Source organism: Caloenas nicobarica, chromosome 1 (assembly GCF_036013445.1).
Source record: "Caloenas nicobarica isolate bCalNic1 chromosome 1, bCalNic1.hap1, whole genome shotgun sequence".
NCBI lineage: Eukaryota > Metazoa > Chordata > Aves > Columbiformes > Columbidae > Caloenas > Caloenas nicobarica.
The window spans coordinates 44975761-44987877 of record NC_088245.1 but is presented as its reverse complement, the minus strand read 5'-3'; the positions used below and the strand labels follow the sequence as shown (position 1 = coordinate 44987877).

At 39.7% G+C, this 12117-nt stretch overlaps 1 protein-coding gene across 9 annotated transcripts in view; it reads right to left on the bottom strand.

Annotated features, from left to right (window-relative positions):
* ANKS1B (ankyrin repeat and sterile alpha motif domain containing 1B) overlaps nt 1-12117 on the bottom strand; it is a 434418-nt gene that overhangs the window by 22266 nt on the left and 400035 nt on the right. For 4 of the 9 annotated variants that reach the window (XM_065627452.1, XM_065627472.1, XM_065627489.1 and 1 more), the window contains 3 exons: nt 11635-11706; nt 6167-6295; nt 1810-1885 (listed from right to left, as the gene is read on the bottom strand). In XM_065627452.1, coding sequence (XP_065483524.1) covers nt 1810-1885; nt 6167-6295; nt 11635-11706 — 277 coding nt within the window. Of the gene's footprint in view, nt 1-1809; nt 1886-6166; nt 6296-11634; nt 11710-12117 lie in introns of all 9 variants that reach the window. The other 5 variants (XM_065627461.1, XM_065627482.1, XM_065627510.1 and 2 more) reach the window with 2 other exon arrangements.

Here is a 12117-nt window from a genome sequence, read left to right as displayed (position 1 = left end):
CAGAGGGAGAAAGTTTTGGAAAAAGATACATTTTTCTCACTAAGAAACTTAGGCTAAAATAATAATCTGTTCCCATTAAGTCAATGTTTTTCACTTCTGACTCAAATAGGAATATGATTAAAAGGACTACATAGCAAGGATGGATGAAATCCTGATCAAGAACTGTTTTACTCAAACCTCTTTGCAATAAAAACCCCTCAAACCAGAAAATAAACATTCTCACAGCACAATGGTTTCAAAAGACAATGTGAAAAATAAATATATATAAAACAATCACCGTATTATGTCAGTGCCCTGTATGGTTCTATAGACTACTAGTGCAACCCCGTTACTTTTATAGAAAAAGTATATTTTATATTAAATATGTTTTCAAATACTCAGTTTTTCAGGTATATAATTTAAATTTGCCAAATGTATGACTTAAAAAAAATCTTAAAACGTCTATGAATTATTTAGAGTGACTTTTTTGACGTTAAGCTTCCTAGTTCAGTCAAATAACTTACTGAAGATGTCACTCGCTACTACGGTGTCAAATTCTGCCCGAAGATCTGCACAGGCATATGCCTAAAAAAACTGAACTGCTAAATTTGACAGTTGGAATACTGGATGGGAAGATGGTAGGCTTGCAGCCCCAGTTTATCCCCCAGAACACATGTATGTGACTGTAGATCTCTCTGTGTCAAGCTGTTGGGTTTTTTTTTAGAGGAGTTTAAGCCCAGGTAAGGAATGATTAGCATATAATTAGCTGAAAATCCACAGATCTTCAGGCAATCTAGTAAGTGTGAATTACTGCCAGCCTTTAGGTAAAACAGCTTGTACAAAAGTCTGTGTGCTGCAGATATGCAACCAAGAGAGGAAATGGTTGTCTGATTGCATGAATTTTACACGTCTCCCAGCTTTTTAATTGATCCGAACGCTATGTCTAGTGCTCAGAGGCATCTTGCACAAAAGACACAAGATCCACAGAAGACAGGATTTTACTCATTCGTCTACGTAATTTTACACATTTGGTAGATTACCAAGCAATTACATTCTTCATTAATTAATCATGCCAGACCACGGTATGTTTGCCATCTCTACGAACAGGTGCATTTTTATTACAGCTACAGTTGGGAATAAATTGTGTAGCTGGCCTGTGGCTTGGCTGGAGTTTCCTGCAGCAGTTTGTTTCTTGGAGATAGACTGAGCCTCATTGTAATTTTCTACAAAACAGTATCAGGCCAAAGAGCCACAGGAAAACATATTCTTACCTAACTGCTTTTCTATCATCAGGTGAAATTGAATTAAATCCCTTTTCATCCTTCAATCAATAAGCATGTAACTAACACATAATTAATGGGAATACTCATGAGTAAAACCATCCTTAGGATTATATGACTGTAGGACTAGACTATAGGTAAAAAACAATGGCTTCAATAACACAGTACATATTTTCACACAGTAAATTCAATCTACATTATCATACATGAGCTAGAAATTCTGCTTATAAAAGCAATGTGGTATGGGCACATTTAAAGTGTGTGGAAAGTACTTTGAAACAGACTTCAAGATTCAAGGGAAAACATAATGCATACATTTGTTTTCTTCTTAGCTACAACATGCAAAATAAGAATCTACCTTTAAATTTTGATATTACTTGAAATTAAGATAAAAGGCAGAACATACTTCCTACTGAATACCAATGGAAATGCAAATGAAAACAAACACGGAACGGAACACTATAGAAGCAAAAAGGGCACAGTACAAGTAATCACAAGTTGATATTATTTAATATTATGAGATGATAGAAAAAGGAGCGGGTTCACTAACTTACCCTCATCTTTGCACACGCATCCTGCGTTGACTCTGTGCCTCTTAACTCTTTTACCAGCATAGAACCTAAATACTAAAATAAAAATTCATTAAACTTAATTTACCTAAAATTCCAGAACAGACAACCATCTGAATAAATGCACTAAAAATGCCTAAAAAAACCTTAGTGGTAGTAGTCAACTTAATATATGGCTTTAATATAGAGCTTTTTTTACTCTGCAGTTCTCTGATAAATCATTTAAACCAGTGTGTTAATCAACCTATGAAACAGGAATGCACAGGAACAAGCATATTGAATCAGATGGAGCCCTCTGAAATGATATCTGAAAGTCTTCTAGCTTATCACCTTAGTCACTCAAACAAGCAGCAAATACTACAGATTCCATCTTAAAAATGCCATTTTATTAAAAAATGGAGAATCTGCTTTTTTTAGTTGCCATCTGCCAAACTCATGTTGCTGTGTGTGCAGCCATGTGGACGTGAAGGCCAGCAGCGATGTTAACCTCTGTGTACTCAATCTGTAACTAATTTATGTGCAAATAGCAGAGCCCGATGTCAGCAAACAGAGAAAATAAATCTGAACTGAAAACTAGTTTAAATCGTTATTTCTTCCTGCGAAAAGACTGACCCTGAACTATTATTTTGTAGCCTTTAGTGATCTAAAGGAGGGCTGGGTGAGAGAAAGCAGCAAGGTGCTGGTCCTGGGTTCTGGCTCAGCTCACCGAAAGCCACCACGCTCTCAGAGAAGCTTGCTCATCCCCAAGGGTACCCAAGGCAGCAAGTGCCTCCCTGACACATTGCCTTTCCTACCTGCCTGTTCCTCACTATGGCACTTGCTGGCGTGTGCAGTTTGAGCCCTCCTGCACCCTGACAGCAGGCTCTGCTCCTCCAGATTTGTTCCTCTGGGCTCTCAGTATCTCTCAGTAGAGACAGTCATGGTCCCAAGCCTGACAGTGTTCAAGAAGCGATTGGACAACAGCCTCAGACACGTGGTGTGAACTTTGGGGTTGTCCTACGCAGGGACAGGAGTTGGACTTGATGATCCTTGTGGGTCCCATCCAACTCAGGACATTCTATGATTCTGTGATCACGTGTGAACGGCGCTGGCTCCTTCAGGGTTGGAGCTGTCTGCATCATCCTCACCTAGGACTGAGCAGTCTTGTTACTGGTAACGGGGCCGTGCAAGAGCCACGTTCTGCATTCCTCCTACAGATGTTAAGGGCGTGTGCATTTGTGGATGTTCACACGGTCATACAGCTTTGTGCAAACAGGATGTTTATGTATTACTATATGGTGTCTCATGGAAGTCTGGCTAACTGGGGAAAGAGGACAGCAAGCTGCCCCGTTTGTCTCCTCCCCAGGCATGGAGGTGTCTCTCTTGGCATTCTCACTGCAGAGCAATTCCATGGCTCCTCTTAAGGCTTCGGTCCTGAGTGAGCAACACAGGAACTGAAGAGGAGTCAGGCCGCTGGTGAGAATGGGGTAGGTGAGCTGCAGGAGGAGTCAAAGCCTCTTCCCAGAGTATGCTGCAGCAGCCCAACACCGCTGCTGGACCCCTTTCATTCTGCCACACCGACTCCCCTTGGAAACAGCCTATGCTGACACAGACAGTGAAACAGCTTCATTTCAGCTGAAACGGAACAGAAAGTGTACTGGTTCAACTCTCTGGTCTCCTGACCTAAACTGAGATATTTTCTTTAAAGCCTTCAGTTCACACTGTGTACTGCAGGAGTCTCTGACCTGCAAGAAAATGCATAAATATTTCAATGTAGACAGTAGCCAGCATGGTGATTAGTGAGAAATACTTTACAGGGCACTATAAATGGAAGGGTGAGTAACACCAACACTACCAGATAAGCACAAGCAGAAAGGAACGAATGAAGGGCATTCCTGGAGGACTGCAGATGTGAAAGATTCATAAACCAAGCAGCTGTGAGTCCAGCTGGGGGCTCGATGGTGACATGAATAGGGCTTTGGGCATTAATTTGATGGGATGGCTTGATATCGCCCTTGCAGAAGAACAACAAATTTAAAGCAAGCTCTGAAATTAGAAAATTAAATGAAAGTGTATTGAGTTGAACTGCATCTTCCTCTGGATCCTGCTGTCTGACCCCTTCGGCATCCTTAGCCTTCTCTGGGAAGGATGCAATTCATTTCTTCAAATTTTTAATTTTATCTTTTTTTTACAGACTGACAGCATGACAAATTGGTATTTCCCTGAAAGCTACCAGTTGGTTAGGCATTAGGGAAAAAAAGCAGTGCTTTTTAGCTCATGGCAGAACAAAAGGAAGAGACAGGCAGCTCCTGTCCCATCTGCACAGCAGCAAAAAGCCTCAGCTGCAGGCATTCAGAAATGCTTCCCAGGGTGGACTGTGGAATAGACAAACAAATCATAGAGGTACTGTCCATTTTAGTTGTCAGAAAAATCTGAAATTCTAGGAGGTAATTTTGCTTTCTTTTGACTTGCTGTACTTTTGGAAATGCTCCTTCTCAAAGAACCAGAGCATATAGGAGCAACGCAGAGGATATCCAACAGTTCAACTGAGTGATGTGGCATACAATGAGAGCTGTCCCTGATCTGGCTTCCAAGCCAGAGTTTTACTCTGTAAGGCTGAGGTCATTACAGCTCAGGGAGCTGAGACAGTGCAGTGACGCATGGTCCTTAGGAAAGGAAGATGTTTCCATAATCAACAGTAACTTGGATATTTTGATTTGGAGATTACTTAATCACCAGTAGAATGGATACTCCTGCTTATCCCAACTTCATTTCTCTAATGATCCACATGCCTTTCAATCTATTACAAAGGTTACATTGGATTATGGATTTACTGCTGGATCAAGTAATGAGATAAAAGGCATGCTTGAGATAAAACTGTTCACTTTACTGAAAACTATGAAAAATATTTAAAGAACTAGAAGTCACTAAGCTTCCTTTTCAACTTGAGGCGCTACATAGGAGAAGAGCAAGACTGAGAGCAGGTGAGCTGAACCTTGACTGTGACTTTCTGAGGAAGGCAGAGGTTCTAGCTATTATCCAGGAGCAATCGCTGCATTCATGGCAATTTCTACCCCGTGAAGGTCTGATGGAAGACACAGACCTGCTCCAGGGAGACGAGCCTGTAACACCCCTTCTGCCCCTCAGTGGGAGCCACGCTCTATCCCTCCTGCACTTAGTCTCTAATTCCTGCCTTTCCAGATATGCTTTAAATCAGGTCCAGCAGCCCCCAAATCTCCCCAAAATGCTGCAGTGTTTGGTGAACCAAGTATTATCCTATGAAGTGCTATCAAGCACTAAGGATCCAAGCTCCTTCAGGAGCTTGAAGAGGATCTAGAACCCATGTCCTGGACAAGTGGTTAACCCCCAGCTATTATGCTGAAGGCACTACAACCACTGAGCCCTTTTCCTTTGTAAAACACGTCAGCCTTGCTTCATCAGGTGGCCACCTCCAAAGAGCACACGGTAGTCTGAGAAGCACCTTCAGCAACTTTAACAGGTTTTCCAGCAAAGTCAGAAGGGGCAATGCAGGAGTTTAAATAGGTGAGCTGAGGCACCTCTTCATCTCCCCAAAAGCACCAGCCTCCCCACTCTGTTGATAGAGAACTCGAGGCTTCAGAAAAGTGTTTTTCGTTTAAGAAAGAAAGTCTTCAATATGACTTTCTGTACTTCAAGAGACCTTCCTCTCCTTCACAAGCCTTTTCTAAGAGTCAAAGAACACTGAACATCTTTAGATGTAGAGGGAAACTGCATTTCTCCAGGGATGTGAAGTGGGAATCGGTTACAGCTATTGGGAGGTAAAAATAAATACTCCCTGCCCTGAAGGAACTGAATGCTACTGGTACTTCAAGTAGTCATAAATTTGTGAGAGGTCTGAATGTGCTGTTGTCCCATGGATGGAAAACACTGCTTCAGGACCCTGATCATCTTCCCTAGCTCCTTTCCCCCAAAACAAGCATATAAAATTCAGGCACGGCAATACTTTAACTACTGTGCATGCAGCGTTAAGGTAAGCATGAGTATCCCACATTATTTTTTTTTCCATATGTACTAGACAGGGCTTTGCGATAGATGAGAAGTGGAAGTGTTTGCTCTCACTATCACTTTTACAACACTTAGCCACCTATTCATAGTGTCTTTTCTCTAACACTATTGCTACTTGGACTGCAATATATCACAAAATTCATAGCAAAAAGTCCTGTGCATCCTTGTTTCTCCTTTATTACAATTACAGTATTTCAGAGGAAGTAGCTTCATTAAATGTGACTGAAAAAATATTATAAATGAAAAAACAGTCTATCAAAATCTAAGATGAATATATCTACCCCAAATCAATACACTAAATTTATCAACACTTACAAATGCTTTATAATCGCACGACTGGAAGATGAGTTTCTCTGGATGATGTTGCCAATATTGTACAGGCGTTGATGCTGTGGCTTCATTTGGAGGTCGCAAAGTAATTGAAGGCTCTCCCCAGTCTCCTGTCTGAAAATCACAGTTGTTCGAGATATAAGAGAACTTGCCAGAAAATTCGCTATAAAGTAGCCTCCCATTGTTGTGCTCAATTAACAACAATTTATTTTCTACACATAGAGCCATGTCACTAAAATAAAGGAATATAACTCCTACAACATTTTTCATGATTTAATTTATAATCCAAAGCCATCTACTAGAGTGTTTAACAAGGCTTTAATTAAATCTATTTGCTTTGAGAATAAAATCATTAAACGCCGGAAATGTTTCTTAAAAATAACTGTTTACAATATATCTATGAGGATGAGAGTACTTGAAAAAAAATCATGAGGTGCACGAAAATGCCATTCAGCAATTCCGCTATGTGTTTTACAAGCTTTTCTGCACAGTTAATAAGTTTTCCATTATCCAGCACATATAACCTATAACTAACTTTCCTAAATGGCTAAATAACTGAGACTTTGCTTTGATCTTAAGGCTTATTATACATTCTTCAAATATATGAGGCATTCTTTAATCCCTTTAAGAATATTCACTTTGATCACCTTCTCTTGATGTCTCATTGTAGAGTTCCTAACATTGCCCTTCCACATTCATCATTCTCATCGATATACGTGATTGCTTTCCTGAACTGTCATCTCCTCTCTTTCCTCAAAGCCCTCAGAGAACATGGGTAGGACTGCAGTTTGCTGCCAAGTCCCTTCGCAGGACACTCTTCTCCCTTCCAAAAAGAGCCAATGCAGGCATCTGTACAGGAATGTCCCCAGCATGGCAGTGCTGGTCTGAGTCTCACCTGCTATTGAATATTTTCAGACATGGCTCTATTGGACCTGGAATGACCTTCCACCTTGTAGGCTCAGGCAAAAAAAAAAAAATTATTTTGAGTTTACTGATTTTTAACTGTGATCTCCCTTTCTTGTGGTTCACATGTGCCCGTGCTGCCCACGTCCTCAACGTGAGGGATGCTGCCAAATCAGCATCAACTCACTTTAACTGAAAATGACCTACGGATGGAGTTCTTATCTTCCTGAGCCTCTTCCCTGTCATCAGGCCCACTTCTCCCCTATTCTGTCTGGTCTGGTGTATCTCTGGATTCCCCTCTCCTGCCCACTCTTTTGAGGATCAGATTTCTCCTTCCCGATTCTCTTTTTTCCCCTGCTTATTCTCTCTCAAACTATTTTACCCTCTCCTGTATGATTTCAATTTGGATTATGCTCCTGTATGATTTCAATTTGGATTATGCTACTTGTTTCTTTACCTGCACTTATCTCTGTGTATTTTCTAAGCATGTCGTATTGCTAAAATATGTGTTGAAGCTGGCAAGGAATTGTCATCAGCATTTCACAGAATATGGCTAGAAGTTAAGACGTTTAAAGCAAAAAGAAACTAAGCATCAAAAACCACTTGAAAAAATTCTTATCGAAGACATTCAAAAGTCTGGCAAACTATCACATCCTACTAATTAAATCAGGACAGAGTAAACAAAACAAGTACATCATTTTCATGTGTCACAAAATAATGAAATGACACACACTTACACAACTCTGCAACGAAAAGCAAGAGATAAATCTGGAAACATCAACATTACCCTGCCGATATGGTAACTTCAAGCAAGTGAACATCGTAAAACAAGTCAAACCTAGCTAATCTTGGCACTATTAGTACATCTACAAATTATCCAGTATTGTAATTTCTGTTTTGCCTAGTTAAGTTGCCTATATGCTATGGATAGGACTTCAACCTCAAATTTTGAAGGGAAAGCAGCAGGAGCAATTGCTCCAGTTTTTAGCATTCTGTTTCCACATAAACGAATCTTTCTGACCACTAATGTGGAAAAACCTGTCATGTTTCATCTGAAGTGGGAATTTGATTTCTTTAAGAAGCAGTTCTCTTTATAAAATAAGGTTTCAATCATGTTACAAGGGACAAGGATCTGCATCCTTATTAGTGGAGCTTGTATTTGACTACAAGAGAAGATGGATTTCACCCATTGCAAATTCTCGCAGTGTGCTCAGCTGTCTCTTCTGAACTGTTGAAGGGCATAGGTAACAGACCACTTAAAACAGACTTTTTTTTTTTTTTTCCTAATAAAGACACCTGCGTGTTCTGTGTAAGGAAGCAGATCTCAGGAGGTACATCCTATCCGTTTATCAAAATGCTACTATGGTGGAACAGGATTAAATTCAGGACACAGAAGCTATAAAAGTACATCTTTTGACCACTGGTCTTTCCACTGAGGAAGCACGGGGATGGCCATGAAGTAGGACCAGAATTTTTATGGAACAAGCGACCCTGGGTAGTGCTCCAAACCCTTCTGTTGCCCTGGTCTGCAGGTGACTTTCCTCACATGCAGAAAATAGACAGTACTGACAATTTAAACGAGGTACATAAGGAGTAAAATGAGTACATAGTTTTACAGTTTGACTCCCTTTTGCATGAAAGATATTAAAAGTATGAAGAACTACATTGTTTCTGTCTGTAAATGAAGGGCGGTATCGAAGAGCAGTGATTCCCTCTCCTATTGGTTCAATATTATAAAGGAGCTAGGAAGCAATAATCACGAGGCAACCAGAAATAATCTTCAAGCAGGCTAATAAAACTAGTGTATGAGACACTTAGAGAGGGACTGCATGGAGACCATTCATTTGTATCCATTTATTGCTCTATAAATATATACAATCATCCTAATACCTGCTCCTTTTAAATGAGACAAAACAGACTTGATAAGATTGCTCTACATGTCTCTAGGATGATCTAAACATGCGATACAGCTGAGGTTAAGTGAACACAGAGATACAGGATTTCTGCTGTTTCTTTCATATATTTCAGCCTCTCTTGTAGAGGGAGCAGCTACTAAGAAAAGCTGCATGAAATTAAACATCATAGGTATCAATGATGATGACGGACGAAGATGACATGTTAAACGAAGTCATAAAATTTTCTTTTGTAACTGTATCGTGTTTTTTTAATATTCAGCAGAAGTGGCTTTGGGTCTCCTTTCCTTTTGTTTCTTACCAAACTCCTTAGAATTTTAAACCCTGCTATTGCTAGTATTCATTACCTATTTAGACTGAGTTATAACAGGGTAGTCTCCAAAGCCCAGATCCATGAAGATGTTTAGAAGTGTAATTCCTATTACATATTCCCTTTGTAATTTCCTTTTTTTTTTTTTAATTAAAGGGGAAAAAAGCTTTTAAACAAGATTTATATAGCTAGATACTTCCATAAATCTGGGCCTAAAATCCTCTACAAGAAGAAAAGGAGCTCCTCAGCTGACTGACTCTAGCCAGATACTGAAATTCTGAGATTTAGGATGTGATGATGGCAATTAACTTCACATAAAATACAAAGTAGGAATATATTTGACCTACAGAATAATTGAAATGACAAGTCTCAAGTCTGGGGTAGAAAAATATGAATTACTAGTAGTTCTAAATCTGAGGAATTGGTGTGAAACAACTCATGGGTGATGTATAGACACTCAGGACCTTCATAATCACCTAAAATACTTTCAAGCAGTATAGAAATGTTCGTAAATTGCTGTGCAGGACCAACTATGACGTTTGATTTCATTTTTAAAAATAGATATGATAGGATAACGATTTTCTCGTTTGAATATTTAATTTGCAATTATAAGAAATAATCAAACATTTAAGCTTATGTATTTTTTATGACACAATATACGTACGGAGATTTTTATCTCTGATGAAGTAGAAAGGCAAGAGATAATTTATTCCTCATTTAACTTTACAGCTCATCAGACAGCTGTGCAATTTATCACGTGTTTTTTGCTGTACTGCCTGCGTCTTAGTATTCTAACCTCCCCATGCCTTTAACCAGTGCCTTTCTTCTCTCTGGGCTCAGTCACCTTGAGAAAGAAGATTTTTTTTTTTTTTTTTTTACTCCACATTTGGCAGATAAAGAATTTGTGTTACAAAACAGTCTCAAGTCAGGTGCCAGAGTGATGAAGATTTGATCCTTTTACAGTGACAACTTTTAAACACAAAGGTCATAGCCTTAAAGACCAATATCTCATGCTCTCACAGTGCTTCCTAACCCTGAAAATGGGCAGATGTGAACTACTGAGTTCTCTAGAAAGGGTTAGATGCTTGATGTCAAATGAGCTATGGAAGCAGATTACTGTGATTAGATAATTTTTTTTACAATTATTGCACATTTTTCTATCTCATCCCATTCTCTGAGAACTGTATTTGACTCACATTAAAGGCACCTGGATGCAGAGGCAGTCACAGGTAAGAAGTAATCTCAATACAACTTCTAACACCTGCCTCATTTGTTTATAAAAATGAGTTAAAAATGCTCCATGCTACACATACACACAAAAAAAATAGACCTGGCTTTGAATGAGTTGAATGTATTCATTTTTAACGAGGACCACATCTTATAACTTTTCACCTGTTAAAGCCTCATGCCTGGTTATGGCAACACACATTAGTCACCATGACTACAATAAATTGGAACACATATTCAACGCTTCTACTTGAAAAATTAATAATTTTCTCCCTGTAAGAATTTTAAATGTTCTTTGGACCAGCCAAATCCTCATTATTTGCTTATGTTTTAATTCCTAGAGTGAAATTTTTTAAACTCCCTGTATCGTTGTGTTTTGAAATAATGGAAGAGGGTTTGTGGCGTAGTTACATTTTAAAAGCTTCTAAAGCTCGGTAGCCAAAACAGCCCCCCCTTTGGCAGCAATGCTCCAAGAAGGCAGCTGTATGACAGAAATAAGGAGGAATCTGCAGATCCTCTGAAGTGCTATGCTGAGTGACTCGCTGTCATCCTTTCCACGCTGCAACACAGATCGCCAGGTTTGCTCTCACGCACACAGCACGTGTGCCTCTGCCACACAAGTGATGACAATTCAGAGCACCACCACCGTTACCTCTAGTTCCCCAAAAGCGCCTCTGCAAACACGGTGTGTCCCTCAGGTGGGCAAAGCCGATAGATTAACACAGAAAGGGCAGCACAACACATCGTGGGGGTGAAACTGTGCAAACCGAGCTGTTTACACGGTTTCTCGCTTTGGAAAAGTGAGCAAACAGAAAAACATCAGGAACAGAAGTCAAAGCTCCCACTGAGCAAAACAGCTGCTGGCAATGCCCCCATGTCCTGTATGTACACCATACAGCCTGTATGTACACCATACAGCCAACAGATGCCAACCACACGGCACGATAGACGAATGCGCGCACACATAATCCCAAAAGAGGGCTGGACAAGTTATGAACTTTTTTCTGTCATCTGAGCGACGTGACATCCGTAGATAACACCACGGCAACAGACTGTACATCCATAGAGTGACAACAGAGCCATTTATCGCTGTATCTTACATTATGAACCTGATGAATCGATGAGAAAGGATATCCTGCATTCTGGTTGGTCCAGATCTCACAGACAGAGGACTGCTAATATAAACAGAAAACTACATCTCATCTTGTAAATATTAATGCACCGCAACTGCCAAAAGGCAAGAACAATTAAGAAAAGGTTTGCAAAAACATTAAAGGAGGAATTTAAACAGCTGCTAAGAGTAATTTTTTATTTATTTGCTGACAAAATATTTTTGGACTGACTGGAAGGAAACACAGCTTATTCAGAGACTTTAGGAGAGGTTTCAAACTGTGAGTACAAGTAAACAATTTAGTCAGAAGTGCTGGTGATGTAAAGAGAGAAAGTTAAGCAGGCATAAACAGTAAATGCAGAGAGCAGAAGAAATATTGGTTACTTTCAGTTTTTGGCAGGGAAGAAGTTGGAAGTCAACATCCCAATTAAGTTTTGAGATTTGAATCTCTCTCTGTTGGAGACTTTCACAG